Source organism: Alexandromys fortis, unplaced genomic scaffold (assembly GCF_014885135.2).
Source record: "Alexandromys fortis isolate MF-2015 unplaced genomic scaffold, M_Fortis_MF-2015_v1.1 scaffold_4, whole genome shotgun sequence".
Classification (NCBI taxonomy): domain Eukaryota; kingdom Metazoa; phylum Chordata; class Mammalia; order Rodentia; family Cricetidae; genus Alexandromys; species Alexandromys fortis.
The window spans coordinates 30862363-30881121 of NW_026067944.1; the positions used below are offsets into that span (position 1 = coordinate 30862363).

The 18759-nt window shown below is 41.4% G+C and overlaps 1 protein-coding gene across 1 annotated transcript in view; it reads left to right on the plus strand.

Moving 5' to 3' along the window:
• Ccdc80 (coiled-coil domain containing 80) overlaps positions 1-16513 on the plus strand; it is a 35514-nt gene extending 19001 nt beyond the window's left edge. Inside the window, exons 4-8 of the mRNA XM_050148895.1 lie at positions 5429-5565; positions 7014-7162; positions 11613-11716; positions 14119-14199; positions 15142-16513. Coding sequence (XP_050004852.1) covers positions 5429-5565; positions 7014-7162; positions 11613-11716; positions 14119-14199; positions 15142-15488 — 818 coding nt within the window. The 3' untranslated portion in view covers positions 15489-16513. The remainder of the gene's footprint in view (positions 1-5428; positions 5566-7013; positions 7163-11612; positions 11717-14118; positions 14200-15141) is intronic.
• Positions 16514-18759: the final 2246 nt, after the last annotated feature.

Consider the following 18759-nt stretch of genomic DNA (forward strand, 5'->3'; position numbering starts at 1 on the left):
CCATGTTCCTCTTTTTGGGTCTGGCTTACCTCACTCAGGATGGTGTTTTCTATTTCCATCCATTTGCCTGCAAACTTCAAGAAGTCCTTGTTTTTTACTGCTGAGTAGTACTCTAATATGTATATATTCCATACTTTCTTCATCCATTCTTCAATTGAAGGGCATCTAGGTTGTTTCCAGGACGAAGAACCAGGCAAACATTCCACCTCTAGGCTAATGGTAGTAGCGAGAAACAGTGTTCACCTTCTCTAGCTGGCCCTTCCCTGGATAATCCTAGTTCAAACATCACAAAATGGATATGGATATCTGAGCCATTTTTGCTGGACGAGGAGAATGGTTTACAGGACTCCCTTAAAGGGGGTCTACTTGTAGGCCTCACAGCACTTCCCAAGGACTAGACAGAAGCGGGTACACTTACGAAGCTGCACTCTCTAGGTTGCTTCCCCATCTGAAGAGCAATATTAACCCAGCTCTGATTTGCACAAGATGGGGAGGAAAGCAAAGACTTGTAGCTAGGGCAGGCAGCAGCAGGCAGGAGGTGGCCTGGTGTGCACCTTCCTCAGAATTTGGCCTGGATTGCGTGCCCTCCACCCTCCTTCGATCCAGCGGGTTGATCAGGGCCTTCATTGTTTTCCTTGGGCAGATTTTGCTCCTCAGGCAAAACACGTAGATATTTCAGTAGCCTGAGAGTGCAAAATGTTTAATTTCTAATGTTTGGCTGGATTATTTCTGCAAATATTTTGCTGGAGAGGAGAAACCAGATTGTGAAATCAGCTTCTCGCCAGTTAGAACAAAGTTTGCCTGTGATTTTGAACCGGGGCCCCGGTGGCCGACAGTCATGAGGTGTTTGTGTGGCACCGAGAGGGTTGCCTGGAAATAAGTCGTGTCGTTGAGTCCTGCCCTCATTTCACTTCTAGTTATCAGTGTGGACTTGAGTAAATCGGTCCTCTTTTCTTTCTTTGAGTCTGTTACAGACTGTGGTCCGGAAACAGAGAGCCTTGATTCTCCGTGTTTTGAATGTAAGGAAGTTAATGGAAAGTCGGTTCCTTCCCTCCATTCCTATGAGGGAAAAGGGTGAATTTGAGTTTGCTTGTCGTTTGTTTGCTTTTAGAAACAGAGTTTCTCTGTGTCCTGTCCTGTCTGTGGCTATCCTGGAACTCACTGTGTAGATCAGACTGGCCCAGAACTCAACAGAGATCTGCCTGCCTCTGCCTTCCTAAATGCCAGGATTAAAGGCGTGTGCCACCACTGCCCAGCTCAAAGGGTGGATTTTGAGCTCTAAGGTGGTTGACTCTGCAGGGCCGTCAGTTTGGGGGCGAGGAAGTACCTTTTATACCTACTCGCTTTGCCCAACCTCACACCCACCTTTGCATCTGTGCTGTGCCCTGGCAGAGGTGTGACATGGTGAAAGTTGGTTGTTTTTTAAGCAGAACAACTCTCAGGGAGGAGAATCCAGCTACAGACACAGAAAACTCTGCTCTAAAAGCAGGTGAAACTGGACAGCATCCAACAATCCTTGGATTCATCCTCAACGACATAATGGAGCCAAGACTCACAAACCTCAGCAGCATATGATGTAAAACCTCCTCTTGGTGACATATGTTCAACTATGGGGTTCAGCTGGTCTAGGTTGGTTAGGTTTGTGTATGTGCCTGTACTCAGCTGTACGTGTCAGCTGGGTGAGTCTGTTGACCTCCTCTGGAATGCTTTTATCCTCGGGGCAAAGGAAGTAGGCCTTGGCTCAAATGGTACCAGGCTGAGTGGCTTGAATAAGCTTGGCAGGCTAGTGTGAACACGTTCTCGTGTCCCTGGTAGAGGCAAGAACCATAAAATACATCTCCCTTCGTGTCAGCTGTATTAACAATCTACTGGTAGCCAGGAGTTCAGAATCTCAAGACAAGGACAGTTCAAGCCTTTCACCATAAGGGATGGAGGGGTTGCAGTTTGAGCAAGGATAGAGATAGGTATAGAGAGGGTAAAGAATTGGGATCATTAAAAAAAAACTGTTGCATTCTCCACCTTTCTTTCTTTGCAGTGACTGACTTGTTTTGTGACTTTACCTGTTAGGTATTAATGTTCTGATTTTGGTTCTACTTGAAGTTTAGACTCTAAAACTCTACCCAAGTTACTGATCCCTGAACCTAGCACCAGCACAGGAATAATTTAGAATGCATAGGTACTTGTCACTCAAAGTTTGGTGACCTGAGTTTAATCCCCTCAGCCCATGGAGAGGCAGAAATATAGAACAGATCTCACAAACTTGTCCTCTGCCTTCCCAATGTGAATCACGGTATAAACATCTACTCACACACATCATAGATACACACACATAAAATAATAATAATAACAATAACAACAACACAACTTTTTAAAAGAGTTCAAGGCCATCTTTATCTATAGAAGAAATTCAAAACAAGCCTCAGCTGCCTGAGATCCTGTTGTGAAAACAAGCAAAACAAAATAGCAGCAAACATCTTCAAAATTATAATTCCTAAGTGAAGATAAAGCCTGTTTGTAAAGAGTTAGAATATTAACTGCAAAGGACAACTTTATTTTTCATAATCTTATTAACATATTAATTATGCACAATAATAGGTAAGTGTGTGTGTCCCAATTAGTTTCACTAGTGCTGCTTGGAGAAAAATGGGTGAAAGTTTGCTTATAGACACATGGGGGCCTTCACAGAGTCTACACCGAAGAAAATGGTCTCTCCTTCCCCCTCAACCTTTAACTATAATAAATCTTGATAGAGCAGCAGAGCTCTATCATCCTTTCAGTAGGTGACTAGGCATAGATGGCACCATCTTGCATAGGCAATGATGCTGGCATTTTCTTTTGCCTTAATTTTTTTAACCAACCATAATATCATACTACACATTTAATTCTGCAACTTTCTTTTTTTTATAATATTTATTTATTTATTATGTATACAATATTCTGTCTGTGTGTATGCCTGAAGGCCAGAAGAGGGCACCAGACCTCATTACAGATGGTTGTGAGCCACCATGTGGTTGCTGGGAATTGAACTCAGGACCTTTGGAAGAGCAGGCAATGCTCTTAAACTCTGAGCCATCTCTCCAGCCCCTGCAACTTACTTTCTATGCTGAAGAAGATATACTAAAAACAAAACTACTATATCAAAGTAACAATTTTAATTATTATATATTTTGCCAACAACAACAAACCGTATAACTGAAAACATAGATCCACGACCTACATAATATGTCTGTTCATACGTTTGTTCATTTTTTCATACAGTGGTTGATCCTCATACAGCCCCTTAGATCCTGTGTCTATGGATCACTTCAGTGAAGCACTGTTTCAACTTTGGAATTGATAACAGATTTCTTTCTGCTTGTACTTTGTTTTGGAGAAATCAAGCTACTAGTTTATATTTTTTCTAGTAGCCTAATCAAATGAATCAGAGTAACAATTTTATTGTAATTGTCCTCTTACCAGGAAGGTACTGTTCATTATGTCCACAATGATAACCGAGGCTCCTTGTGCTAATATTCATGTTGTCATATAATCACTAATTTTATTTTCCCAGGTTTATTCTTAATATGAGGGATTATTTTGAAGATACAATTTTAGGCAGAGTTGAGGGAAACGCTAATCTGTTTTGAAGAGGAAGTAAATATAGATGCCTTTTAATTTACCATGGGGTTGTATACTGATAAACACGTGGTGACCTGAAATATTATGATACAGACACACATTCAGGGTTGCCTGCAAAATGGCACAGCAGATTGAGACTCTTGTATGAAGACTTCATGGCCTGAATTGAATTCCTTGTTCCTACAGTTGGTCAGAGAAAACTGACTCTTATGGGAACCAACTCCAGAGAGTTTTCTTCCACATCCATGCTGTGGCATGCACTCATGGCACCTGCACACACACATTCACTTAAAAATAAGAAATACACGTAACCTTCTGATTTTCTAAGCTGTGATGCACAGCCTAGTAATGCTACCTTGGGCACAGATACAGTTGTTACCCATGATCAAATGAACTCTGCAGCCTTGTCATCATGAAAGGGTATTAGGGAAAGATCCCAATTCAAAACACAGCTTCCCTGGGCATCATTCTCACTCTCTACCACAAAGTTGGACAAGTTTTTTAAGACAAACCACAAGTTAGTGATGGTCTGCAAAGTTGTCCTGTCCTTAGAAATGTTTAGATACTTTCCAGATATGTAACTTGCATGTTGAGCCACAGATACCTTGGGTCTTGTGTTCTGGCTGGTTTTATGTCATCTTGACAACCTCAATTGAGAAGATGCCCCCAACTGATTGCCTGTGGGCAACCCTGTGATATAGTTTTGTGATTGATGATTGGTGGCATGACTGTGGTCTTGTAGTGCCATCCCTGGGCTGGTGGTTCTCGGTGCTATAAGAAAGCAGGCAGAGCAAGCCAGGAAGAGCAAGCTAGTGAGCAGGATCCTTCCATGGCTTCTGCACCAGTTCCTGTTTGAGTTCCTGCCCTGACTTCTTTCAGGACTGTGCTGTGAAACTGTAAGCTGAAGTCAACCATTTCCTCCCCAGGTTGCTTTTGGTCACAGTGCTTTATATCAGCAATAAAATTCCTAACTAAGTAAAGCCCTGAATTTCACGTTTCCCATTTACTCAAGAACAATTCTAGCCAGGCGATGGTGGCGCAGGCCTTTAAGCTCAGCACTCAGGAGGCAGAGGCAGGCAGATCTCTGTGAGTTCGAGGCCAACCTGGTCTACAGAACTAGAGCCAGGACAGGCTCCAAAACTACATAGAGAACCCTCCCCCAAAAAAATCTCAAGAACAAATCTGAATTTTAATGATTTTTTTTTTTAACTGAAAACTTCAAAAGTCTTAAAGACAAAACTTGTATAGCGAAGACTTTAACTTCTGGAGTCAAAAGGAACCTTGGTCTAGTTTTGAGCATAAACTCTTTATTTTTCTCTATGGTGTGTATTTACTGAACTCCAAAGTTAATTATATGCTAAACGAGGAACAGACACAGGCTTCAGACTCAGAATTATCTATAGTGGAAGTGAACTTTAACAAACATGTCTGGTCTAGTTTCCTGGCAATTTAGGTGAAGACTCATACCCTGGCAGGATGGACAGTTCTCAAGGATTGCTAGACAGTCTTAAGGCTAACACTTCCGATTCACATGACTAGAGTGGGCCAAGATGGTTTTGCCATCATTAGTGGAGTTTCAATACTATTTTCAGTATTCCTTCAGTTGCTTTATACTTATCAATTCACTGTAGTGCTGTTTTCGTTTAATTTACTATAGTATTGTTCACACATATTGAAAGTAAAGTATGTATATAACTAGGGAGTATTAGCTAGCTTGGGCTGGATGAAAGTTACTCCTCTCCACTCAGTCTCTTCTCAATGTTTCCTCTTTTGCCATACTCATTTTTATTCACATTTCCTTTGCCTTAAGATAATGAGAAACCCATGCGTGTGGTGGATGATGAGGACTTGGGAGACCAACATCTCATTGGCGAGCTGAGGAAAGAGTACGGAATGACCTACAATGATTTCTTCATGGTGCTGACAGATGTGGACCTGAGAGTCAAGGTACAGGTTCTTGCTGGGGGTGATGTGGCAAAACTTGGTGCCCTCTGGTCAATGGATTCACTAGATTTATAATTCAGCACATACTATACCATAGCAGTTGGGTTCTGAAATGACCCTAGTATTTGAGTTGTCTTACGATTTTGCATTCAGAAATGATGGATCCAGGAATGACTGGGTTGAGCTGCGCTTTAGGCAGCCCAGCTGCTTGACTCAAACTGCTCCCGCCACACAAATGCTGTGAATTTGTCAGTTGTTAGTTAAATGACTGTGGTGCTCCAAGCCCTAGGAATGAAAGAGAAGGAGGAATCCTTCCTTCATGAAACCTGCACTTATCCCAGGACCAATTGTGGAAAGTCCTCATTTAAGATAAAGACTGCAAGGATTTTTCATCGACTTTCTTCCCGGAAGGGCAAAATTTCTAACCCATCAAAAACTGGGTTACGTCAGTTATACTAATACAAAATATCTAGCTTTAATTGGCACTTTCATTTCACCAAGCACCTTGCTCAAAACTATGTAATTTTCTTGTTGTAAAGATGTAAAATGAATACCAGTATCTTTCTTGTTTGACAGAGAGAAAAAGTATAACCCCTGAATGGATAAGTGACTTGTTCAAGTTGATCCAGCTAGAATTAGATTTCATTCCCACAGTGGCTAGCTACAGATCTCATTGCCTTCATCATTCTGGGATGCTGACACTATAGTAAGATCTCCAGGGAGGGGTGCTGTCTGCAACATCATAACAGTTGACTTTTCCTGCAGTATTTTTGTGGTTTGGGGGAGAGATCACTCCATTAATGTGTTGTGTACAAGTGTTGCCTTATCTCCAACAGGAGAAGTTGGACCAGATTATCCATAAAATAAAACCCCACTGGGGCAAAGTTGTGAGCTACACTCAAATGGTCCCTCATATTGGTTCTGCTCAGCAGGGCCCATCTCCACATCAGGTGACTTTTAAAAGTATGGGTAGCTGGGATCCAAGGAAAGGAATTTCAATGCCTTTAAGTTGGATCCCAACCTGTTTTCCAGAACAGGTGAGCAAAGAGGACCTGATGTTAAATGACTCAATAAGACAGGATTTAATGGAAAAGTCAAGTTAAAAATTCCATCACTTTTTCTATGTAGTTCTCTATGTTAGTATATTGTTCTTCACTTCTCTGATTGTGTCATAAACAGGGACCAGATTAGTCCCAGGCATATGACTAATTCATAGGGTGTGAATGTAGGGTTTATATGGTAAGGAAGATATAAATTGCTTTTAGTAAAAGAAGGCAAGAATAATTCTTTATAAACATGTCAATCACTTCCTAAAGTACTAATTTCAAGCAATTGGAAGAGAGTACACTGGCAAAAGAACATCTATAAACCATCAAACCCTCTAGACTCCAAATCAAAAGATTTCCCTAGATCTTGCTAAAATTATATGTACCCTGTGCTTTCTTAAACAGCAATACTATGAAGTTCCAATAGCAATGAAGTCTGTGTTCGATCTGATCGATACTTTCCAGTCCCGAATCAAAGACATGGAGAAGCAGAAGAAGGAGGGCATAACCTGCAAGGAGGACAAGAAACAGTCCCTGGAGAATTTCCTATCCAGGTACGCGTTTCCAGGAGAGGCTAGTGCAATTTTGCCTGGAGTGAGGCCAGAACCAAAGAAATTCAGCGCTTCGTGTGTGCTTCTGGGAGGGTGCTTATCTGTTTCTGAGCACTCTATCTCCTGGGTTTAGCTGTGTGTGTGTGTGTGTGTGTGTGTGTGTGTGTGTGTGTGTGTGTGTGTCTGAAAATGGTTCTGGTTTCAAGGTTCCAACTATGAAGGTTGATTTGGAGATACTTGATGGGTGTCTTCAGTTCCTTTTTTTGGTACAAAGCATAGAATTCAGAACTTCCGCAGGGATTGCTTCACGCAGACAGTGAATCTAAGAAGCTGTGTTGGTGACATTCTGTTTTACGTGAGTGTGCTTTCATTTCTAAATGGGATTTTGGTACACTGTTTGAGTTCCCCTTCCTTACAACAAAACAAAAAGAGCCTTACTAAAACCCTAAAAGTAGGAATCCCTTTGACTGAGCTTCAGGATTCTCTGGGGAGTATTGTGTACTCAAAGCCTTTTGATAGCAAGGAGGGGGGCATACCCCAGAAAAGAAAGTTTAAAAAAAATTTGACAATCTCTTCCTTGGTCCATGCCTTTCCCAATGTCGGGTGAAAATTTCACAGGAACTTTGAGGCTCTAAGAGAGACAAAATTGAAAAATACACCCACAGCAGAAAAAAAAATCACAGAGACCTCAATACAAGTTCCACCCCAACTGCATACCCTTCACTGTTCATGTCAGTCAGCGTCTCAAGAATTCAGAGATTAATTAGTGAATAACTTGACTTCCTGCAGGCTCAGGGGACTCGGGGCTCTTAGAGCATAGTATCTCATCTATAGGAGGTCCAATTTATCATTCGTATGGGGATTCAGTCTGCAACACAATCATGATGCTTCTCAACTAAATTGCCTTAAAAATCTTTCCACTCTAAAATGAAAATAATGCTAGCAGGAGCCCTGCCTCCATCCAGAGTTGGTGTATACTCATTATATTCATACCAAGAGCTTTCCCTGCTAGACATTCGGATATAAAATGTTGCTCATAGATTCTTGTCCTTGAATATTTTCAAATCCATCCCCCCACAATTGTGATCACTTAGACTTCAACTTGCGCTGTACTTCCTAATCATTCAATTACACAACCTCATTTGTTGTTGCAAGTTTGTCATTAGGTCAAATTCTTTTAAAGTTTGCAAGAACATGTATGTATGTATGCATGCATGCTTGTGTACATATGCACCCACAGGTCTTGTACATGGTTTCAGTTATTGTAAGTCTGTATTACAATTGCACTACCATGTCCAGAAAACACTTTCCTTGAAGTTCATCATCTCCTCTGAACTTAAAATCTCCCTGGCCCCCTTTCATGGTAGACACCAAATCCCACTAACTAGCTGAAGAGAGACTGACACTTGATGGCCACTGGGAGACTGAGAGTCAGTGTTTTTTAATGGTTACCCTTGGTGGGTCCACCACACTCCAGGGCAGGCCTTGCTCCTAAGAGCAGCTGGACAATGCAAGTTCCACTTAATACCTTTTTTTTTTTTTTTTTTTTTTNTTTGGAGCCTGTCTTGGAACTAGCTCTTGTAGACCAGGCTGCTGGCCTTGAAATCACAGAGATCTGCCTGCCTCTGCCTCCTGAGTGGTGGGATTAAAGGCGTGCACTACCACTGCCCGCCTAATACTTAATAGCTTTTAAAAAGAAGAAAAAACCTGGAAGCTGAGTGTGTAGGAAGTTGTGGATAGGAAGGTAAATCTGGGAGTGTTGGAGGGTAGAGGATATGATCAAAATATACTATATGAAATATTCAAGGAATTATCTTAAAAAATTTAAACAGAGTAGTGTATTAATCAGAGGCAGGAAGAAAATAGCCCCGTGTTGGAATTCTGCCTCGATCTTTTTCTTACTCGTCAATTGTGAGATATTGGACTGATTTTTTAACCACCTCAGGATTCAGTTTTCTAATTTGCACAGTGATAATAAGTGTTCTTGTTCTTAAGATCATTGTGAAAGGGCAATTGGATATTAGAGGTAACAAAGGGCCAGGACCTAGCACAAAGAAAGTACCCAATAAATGGTTATTTACTATAACCTATAACTGTTATTTATTATGGCTATTACTGTATTCCAGCATATTGTTCAGGCCCTATACAACTCTGAGTTGGTGAGAGAAACTCAGAATTGAAATCCAAGCAGAGAGAAAAAGGAAAAAGAAAAAAACCCCTGGGGGAAATAAATCCAATGACTAAGTCAGTCCCTAAATGGGAATTTTCCTTAAATTTGCTGACTTGGTGAGACAGCACAGCCTGGTTTCAACTGATCAGACCCTGAAGGCAGTCTGGTCTTTAGCACTGTATTTTACACTGTAATTACCCATCCCGAGACAGAAGCCCCAAAGAGTGGCCAAATGCACACTAATTTGGCATGCCAGTGAAAAGAAAGCAAACACAAGCAGACTTTGTAGGGTTTCATTGACTGAGAAACTGAAGCGACAGAAGAACAAGTTGCCTCAAATGGGGACCAAAACAGGGTCACAAGTCTTGTCATATACGGGCCTTAGATGCTATTTCCTTTAGTGTCTTGAGCTGGGGGGTCTTGAAAACCCCATATTAGAAGTATTGGAAGTCCAGTCACTCCTTATGGGAAGCACTGTTGTGTCTGAGACTGGACGTCTCATCCCTGTCCCATCAAAACCTCATTCAGTGGCACAGGTAAACAAGTTGAAACAGACTTCACTAAAATAACTCAATGGCTCCATGTAGGCCAGAGAGGCTGGCCTGGTTAGATCCTGGCTGGGGGCCAGTTCTGGTCTGGCACTTCTCCTAAGGAAGCAGGGAAATCCAGAGACCAACCGAGCTTGTGACCCAGCAGCCGCCACCGTTCCCTTTCCCAGGAACCTCTGGACTGTCTCCTATGCTCCTTTCCCTTGGTCTGTGCCAAAACATTCATCTCCGTATCCTCAGTGGAGACTTGTTTTTCTTTCCCTTTGGAGAAAAACAAGCAGAGGAAGCAAATGTAATGTCACAGCAAGCCATTCCTGGCAAGGCTTGGGAGACAGGCGTCCATTCAGAGCTTGTATTTCATTCCACTATTATTGTGCCCCATCCCAAACCACTGTTCTCTCCAAGAGGCCATTTTCTTGAGCTCTCGTGTTCACTCTGAAGCAAGATAGGGCATAGGGAGAGAAACCAAGCACTCAGCAATGGTTAATCACTGCTGCTTGCCTGCACCTGAGGCAGACAGCAACACCCCCATTCCATTTTTGAGACAACTCCATTCAGAGTTTCCTTGGAAGCACACTGTATGTGTTTCATACCACATTGGGGACCTGAGAGCATGACTACAGCATCAGCATCCTTAAGCCTATATTTGGGTACCACTTTAGTTTTACTAGTTGTGCAGATCACCCACTTCTTTATGGCTCTCTCATCATTCGTAAGCTGGGGAAAAATAAAGCCGGCTTTCTTGAGCTCTAGCGAGGAACACTTACTGTGTCATGAAAGTGAGCTTGAAGTGACACCCTGACACAGGAATCACATCGTTGTCGTGCGGCATGGTGATGACTGATGCCTAGGGTATGTTAATGACAGGTTTTGAAACAGGGAGCCGAAAACAAAGACACGATTTCCTAGAACCATCATATGGACAGCATACTGATGGGTTTGTAACATCCCTCTGAAGGAGACACTGATATTTTCAATTCCAGAAAGAAGGGGAAAGTGAGACTTAGTGACATGCTCGAAGGCATGCAAAAAGTAGTGATGACAAACTTGAATTCCAGCTTCCACATATAAGACAAAAGCTCTGTTAGGGCACCATGACAGTCGTTCTAGCAGTAGAAGCTGGATTTGCCAAAATTCCCATGGCTTTTCCACTTCATAGGGCAGTTGAAATGACTTCTATTAATGATAATAAGATAAAGATCAGAATTTACATTTGCCTCTAGAATAACAACTAACAAAAGTGCAAAGGATTTTATTCTTCTGAAACCTCTTTAACTCTTAGTGACCTTCCACTTTCCTTTTTGCTGCCACAGTGATCCATGTCAAATTTAGAGGTATTTTTCTAGCCCATTCTTGTTTGCATTCTCATTCCCCAATGCACACTGAACTCCACGGGGAACTCTGCTGGGGATTCAATTCTGTAGTCTCGATTTGGCTGCCTCCCTTACAATTTTGACTAGTCTTTGTTATACCTGAGAGCTTCACTTTACCCCAAGTGACCTCATCATGCATGGTGACCAGGACCCAACATATCCTGTGGGAATCCTGAAGTCTCAACAGAAAAAGGAGGAGTATGTGGCAATGCAGTTTAATGGTTTTCAGAACCCGTGGGGGAGTTCTGAGGGCCAGGGATTTTTATTCTGGGAATGGAAAAACCCAACAGCCGACGTTGCTCTTTCTTACACTGGCCTCTGTTGTAAGAAGCAGTCACAGCAGCCTTGGGCATCTTTTCCAGGTTCCGATGGAGGAGGCGGTTGTTGGTGATCTCTGCCCCTAATGATGAAGACTGGGCCTATTCACAACAGCTCTCTGCCCTCAGTGGCCAAGCATGCAATTTTGGTGAGTGGGAGGCACCTCATTTCTGCTTTCCCATACCGCTTTCTTTCTGGATGGTTCTAAAATGAAACATAGGGCCTTGGCTCATCCAAATACACCCCAATCCAAATGTAGATTCCCAGGCACACATTGTATTATTGAATTAATATGAAGTTGCTTTTCAAGTACTGTTTTAGTTAACTACAGGTCCCCTCACCTTCTTCCTTTCATATGCTACACTGACAGGCTGGGAAGTATCCACCGTTTTACTTACAATTAGTTTTGATTTCTTCTTACACACGTCTCAAGATGATGAGATACAGGCACCATAGTTTATCTGATACTTGGGTACTGGCTGCTAACCTTGGATGCTTCTCCATAAACTGATCTCGTTCTGGGAATTAATGAAACAGAACCTTATGATTTTAGAGACAGAATGTCACTTTGGAACTCCAGCTACTCCCGATTTACCCTCCCGTGTGCTGGAATTACGGGCGTGTGTCACTGTGCCTGGTTCTGAACCTTATTAAGTCAAGTCAAAAAAGGAAACTAAAAAAATGTTTCTCTTCTCCTTGTTGCAAATCCCTCAATGTTTTGAAAAATAACACAGCACCTTACTTACTAAACATTAGGCTAACGGAAAGCAGAAAGTACTAGTATCATTTTTAATGTGACCGCAGAAACATATGCTCAATCCAGAGAACTCATCACTAGGTTCGGTGTGAAATGGGATGACGGTGAAGTCAGTGGTGTCCATGTCCCAGCTGACCCCCATGAGCTATGCCGCTGCGGAGAGCGCACCTTGAATCCATAGATTTATGGTGGACTATGTTCTGGTCATTGCAAAATTCATTACAACGTTACAAATGAAGACCGTTTTGAGTCTTCCAGTAGGAAGTAGCTCTAAAATTGTACTTGATTCTTGAAGGAAGGGTCTTCAAAAGTTTTGTGAAGCATTATCTAGACCCAGCTCTGTGATATGGCTCGGTGTCTCTAAATTACAAGCACTTTTCAAGGGTAAGATGGGAAATGACTCAAAGGGAGGCAGAAAGCAAGCTCCAAATGGCAAGACCATTTAAGAACTTCTCACTCACCTTCCACTTATCGAGGCTAACAACAGTTTACAGCTTTCAATTCAGAGTCTTGGGTGTGTCAATATTCTGAACTGTATTTACACATTGGAGTCATCAATGGTGCTAATTATGGAAGATATTCTTAGAGCAACCAAGGATTCATCCTCATCACAGTAAAAATGTAAATCAAAACAAATTCCACCTTGGTGGCACATGTCGATAATCTCAGCACAAAGAGGCTCAGCCCACGGGTTTGTGAGTTCCAGGCCAGCCTGGGCTGTGGAGTGCCACCCGTGTCAAAAAACAATGATGACAAATAAAGCCATGACTTGCTACCTTTTCAAAGATGCCTTTGCAAGGGCTAAGAGGTGGTGCTTCATTTTATCTTTTAGCACAGAAAGCCTGTGCCACAGGACTGTAAGCCAAGCCTTTTGTTACAGGCAGGAAATGTGAACAAACCATGCTTTTCAAAAGAATCACTAAACTCACGTTCTTCCCTTCTGGAAATATGACACCCTGGGGTTAGGAATAGAACGCTTCACCTTTCTGGGAAAAGATAAAGGTGGAAAACCAAACAAAACAGTAGTTTGCCTTGATTCTAGCTCCTCCTTTCTAGGAGCCCTCCCACATAGAAAGGCTTTCAATTTTCTCCCCTGGGCAACATCACTCCACAGATCTTATCATTAACTCCAAGCTATTACCCAGTCCTGATGTTTTCTTTCTGAATCCTTCACACACTTTTCATCTTCAAAAGAATTCCAACCAGCTCTCAAGGCGTGACCTTCCCTCCTCTACGGAAACCTTAGCTGAAGATGGTGGGGAGAAAGCTGTGCTTGCCCGTGGCTCCCCTGGGAACCCTTTGCAGGAGGAAGAACCTGCTAGTCAAGGGAAACACCTATGCTGACTCACCTGACTTGTGTGGCTTTTCTCTCTGAGGAGAAGTTATCCATAGTGTGTGTGAGAACGTCAGGCTTAAGTCGTTTTTTAGAACAACCCATCACTGTGCTAAGCTCCTGTTAGATAGTTTACTATTTTGCTACCAACAGCTTTGCATTTTGGTATTTTACAGTGACAGTCATTTTAAGAGCAAATTCTTGGGTTTCTGTCCAACTCCTGACACATAAAGCCCCCTGATTCTTGCTAATCTTGAAATCTGTAACCCATCTTTTCAGTTTTGAGTGTTCCCTATCTTTTGGAAACATGGAAAACAGATTATTTTACTTGGCGTTTTATGTTCTATATTCTTTTCCAACTAAAATTGACTTGAAAAATCATCAGATGTCAGATTTTTGGAATTAAAAGATGTTTTCAGGGCTTCTCCTCTAATGTTGTGACTTTTGTCTCCTGTGTCAGGTCTTCGTCACATAACCATTTTGAAGCTTTTGGGCGTTGGAGAGGAGGTTGGAGGCGTCTTAGAACTGTTCCCAATTAATGGTAATCTTTTATTATTTTAAAATATTATGAATTAGTATTAAGTTTAATTAAGTTACATTAAGCTATATGCGAGGAGAAAGTATACCTCGAAGAACGATGTGTGTGTATAAACATGCTTGTGTGCCCATGATGTGTCTGGGTCAGGGGCTTCACTAAGAACTAATCTTGGTTTTGATATAAAATTATTCAAACAAACAGTAAAAAATATCCATTTTAATTAGCAAAAGCATGCTTTTTGTCGATAACAAGTTTGAAGGTTTTCCAAGTATTTTATGTTCTATCATTTAATTCCATGATTGTTTTATGAGGTTGTATCAACTCAGTTTCCTTTCAAGAGATAAGGAAATGCAATAAAGGGCTTGGAAAAACTAAAGAAAATGACTACAGACTGAAGGCTGCAGAAGGCAACTCTTTCCTCCTATTGAAATAAGTGCCAGTGTGTGAAAGAGATGGCAGAGTGCCAGAGCAGACTCCCCAGAAAGCTTCTGTTTCCCCTCTCTTTTTTCTTTTCACACATACTACTAGTTTAAATCCAGTCATTGGATTTCAATATAATTGGTATTTTTCACCCTCAATGTCAAAACAAGCTTTCTATTGTTCCTTGAAAAGAAGCAAGCTAATTGAAAACATGCCTAGAAATAGAAACATCATTGTTTGTCAGTGACAGATTGTAAAGATGTTGGTATTGCAGGATTAAAATAAGGCCTGAGTTCTGTATTTCGCAACATTTTCAAAAGAGATGGCACATGCCCCATAGTTTGACACTAACAACCTTTGTACAACATAGCATATACTTTCTGGATGCTCCCAGCAGAAAACTGGATTTTGAGCTAAAGAGAGCAAGTTTGCGGGTCTTCTCTTACAGTGATTTCCTCTTGCATTGATATGTCTATGAACTCTTGACTCTTTAATCCACTAACAACCATCCCAACGCTCTTCCAGGGAGCTCCACTGTTGAGCGGGAAGATGTACCAGCCCACTTGGTGAAAGATATTCGCAAATATTTCCAAGTGAGCCCAGAATACTTCTCCATGCTTCTAGTTGGAAAAGATGGGAATGTCAAATCTTGGTATCCTTCTCCTATGTGGTCGATGGTCATTGTGTATGACTTAATTGATTCCATGCAACTTCGAAGACAGGAAATGGCCATTCAGCAGTCACTGGGAATGCGCTGCCCAGAAGATGAGTATGCGGGATATGGTTACCATAGCTACCACCAAGGCTACCAGGATGGCTACCAGGATGACTACCGTCATCATGAAAGTTACCACCACGGATATCCTTACTGAACCCTATCCTCATCAAGATTCCCCTTCATCTGCTAACGCTGTGTGTGGCGAGCTACAAAAGGGAAGTCCTCCATGCTCCACACCCCCTGCCCTTTTCTTTCAGTGTTCTTCCAAGATTAAAGGAATAGTAAACTTTCCCCTACTCATGAGTTGTTACTGAGGCATTTAACAGAATTCTCTAACTTGAGAACAGGATACCTGGTGCTAAATAATTGTACTGAAAAAATAGATCGTATCTTTCTTTTCTTATAATAGCTATAATTTGATATGCAAATTTTAATAAAGTGTTTATATATCTTTTCATCATTTTATATTAATTTGTAAGTGAAACCTATGTTAAAGATCACAGTACAGATGTTTTCAGAAAAACATCTGGATAGACACAGAAGACAACAGATGCCTTTTTCTCCTTTTATAGTTCTGACTGATCTAGAACTCACCATGTAAACTGGTTCATACTCACAAGACTCCACTTGACTCTGCCTCCCAAATGTTGAGATTGAAGGCATGAGTCACCCTGTCTGGCTACAGGTGGCTTCTAAATACTTTAAATATCAGCCTAAAATTATTTACAGCAGTTCTTTACCATATGAAATTCTTTTCTGAAACCTGGTAACACTAGAGTTATATTGGCCTTCAACTATAAAACAATGTTCATTATAAAAACACAATTGTCTAACTTGGTAGCATTTATGAAGCTAGTCTTTCTAGCTTTGAGGATAAAATATTAAATACAGAGGTTCTTTACTGATGTTGATTTTTTTGAGGGTGACTGAAGCCTTTCTTGGCTCTCAGCAGTCTAGGGGACAAGGTGCCAAGATGGCCATCAGAGTCACCTCTCAAATTTGCTGAAAGGAGTGAGTAAAATGAAATTAGATTTATTGAGTAAAAGTGAGAGAGATTCCCAAGAATTCCAGGGTGGGAGGGGGTTTTGAGAGACAGAAAACGGCTTTGACTTTATGGAATATTGTTAATGACAACTCTGAAAATTCACTTTAAGAAATAAATTTTGTTATTAAAAAAGATTGAGCTGTGTTTAGGGCCTTTGTAAAGGTGTTGGGGCAGAAACTAGACAAAGGCAGAGCACACTGTTGCTGAGCTGATGGGAGCTCGTATGCTCTGTTGACCTGAGACATGACCGTGCACTGTTTGCCCAATCAGGGCAATGTCATGAGTTTCAGGCACCTCTATTCATTCTGTTTCAACATTTGCTTGGTTTGCCAGCCATCTGCCTTGGCTGGCTCTGCCAGCTGCCAGTTGAACCATTCTCACTGTGCTCCCAAGTTTTGTGATCAACTTGTGGTTTATCATGAACCCTTCAGTGCCTATCGGAGCTTGTCACTACCACAGCTACAAAATGTGCTGTAGTTTGTTTGTTTGTTGCAGAAACATGCCTGAATTTGAGAAGACCAAGTCAGGAATGACTGGAAGACTTGGTCTATACAAGTAATGATTTGACGTTACCATTCTTAATTAAAGTACTTTGAGCATTAGACTCCACTTAGTGATTCAAATAGTTTGTGCTATTTTCTATACACTCTGCCAGAGTCCAAGCACAAAACTGGAGAAGACCTTTTTATACATAAACTCAGACAAATAGAGAACATGTACAAAGATCGCTAATTGGAACAGTAGGTACAGCGAGGGACAGAAAGGGAAGAAGCAGCGAGTGAGAAACGCCCTTGAGTCCTTGATGGCTGTGTTCTCCTTTCTTGCTGAACTCTGTCCTTTGACTTTAAATGAAAGTCTTATATGAGTATGTTCTATGAAGTCTGGGGAGCAGTTTCAAATGCATGAACTTGGAGGACTTGAAATTTTGCTCCTTGGCTGTACACTTGCCCAGGATGTCTGAGGCTGTGGGTTTCTTTAATGCCCAGCAATATAAACAAATAAAAATAGTATATGTACTTGGGAAATCTTTGCCGAATAAAATCATTTTGCACATAAAACATACAAAGTATTATGCCTAAATTCTAAAAGTACTTTGTATACTATCTTGAAAGTGCACACATAATAACTAAGAGCATAAGTCTAAAAGGAATGGTAGTCTAGTGGTTATCGTCACAGCTGTGAATAGAACTGTTTAGAGGCACTGCATTTCACCTGACCCATGTTTTCCTGAAGCAGAGGGCTTACTCCAAACCAGGTAAGCAAAGTAAAACCCAAGTGACATGCCACCTCCCTTGGTATTGCCAGCTCACATGCTTTTGCTGCCTCACTTGGTATTGCTCCTATCTTTGTGGAGCTGGCCCTTCAAGCTGAATGCAGTGATAAGGCGAGCAGGCCTGCTTTTTGTCCTGCCCAGCTCCAGCACCGCTAGCTTAGCCCCAGAATAATTACATGGAAACTGTATTTATTTAAACACTGCCTGGCCCGTTAGGTTCTAGCCTCTTATTGGCTAACTCTCACATCTTGATTAACCCATTTCTATTAATGTGTGTAGCACCACGAGGTGGTGACTTACTGAGAAGATTCTAACCTGAGTCCATCTCGGAGAGGAGAGCTATGGCGTCTGCCTCATTGCCTTCTTACTCCCAGCATTCTGTTCTGTCTTTCCTGCCTACCTATGTTCTGACCTATCAGGCCAAGCAGTTTTCTTTATTAATTAACCAATGAAAGCAACAGATAGATAGAAAACACTCCTACATCAGCCGAAGTTTCTGCCAACACAGGGGGAAAAGATACAGCCATAGGCCCCTCAATATAAAGTTCTACAGGCTCCGCAGAACTTTTCTAGAGTTTCTCTTCCTCTTTGAGGCAGCTCCAAGACCATTAGACAGTATTCAAGCAAAGAGGGACAGAGTGAGGAATATTCTTCCTACAGGAATTTATGGCAAATAACAGGCTGAGTTGGAAACATGAAGCTCTGTTTACAGATGAGTACACAAAACACATAAGGGAACTGTTAAGAAAGACATCTGAGAAGCAAGGCAAAATAGCCTACCTTCAGGGAAAAGTCATGCTTCTATTCAAACACAGCCATACGTTTGTATGTTTGCATGGTAGCAGAAAGTATTTGCCTTTCTTATTGATTATTTTCATTTTTAAATTGTCATAAACAATATTTGGTTTCATTATATATTTTTTTAACAAAATTGTTAATTTTTTTCCCTACCCTTTCCCAACCATACTGGCATCCCTCGTCCCCTTCCTCCCACCAACCCACCCACTCCATCACTTCTTTCTGTTCCTTTTTGTTATTTTGTATATTCTATATTGCCTCAACATCTCATTTCCCCTTCCTTTCTACTTTCATACCCTATATTCATAA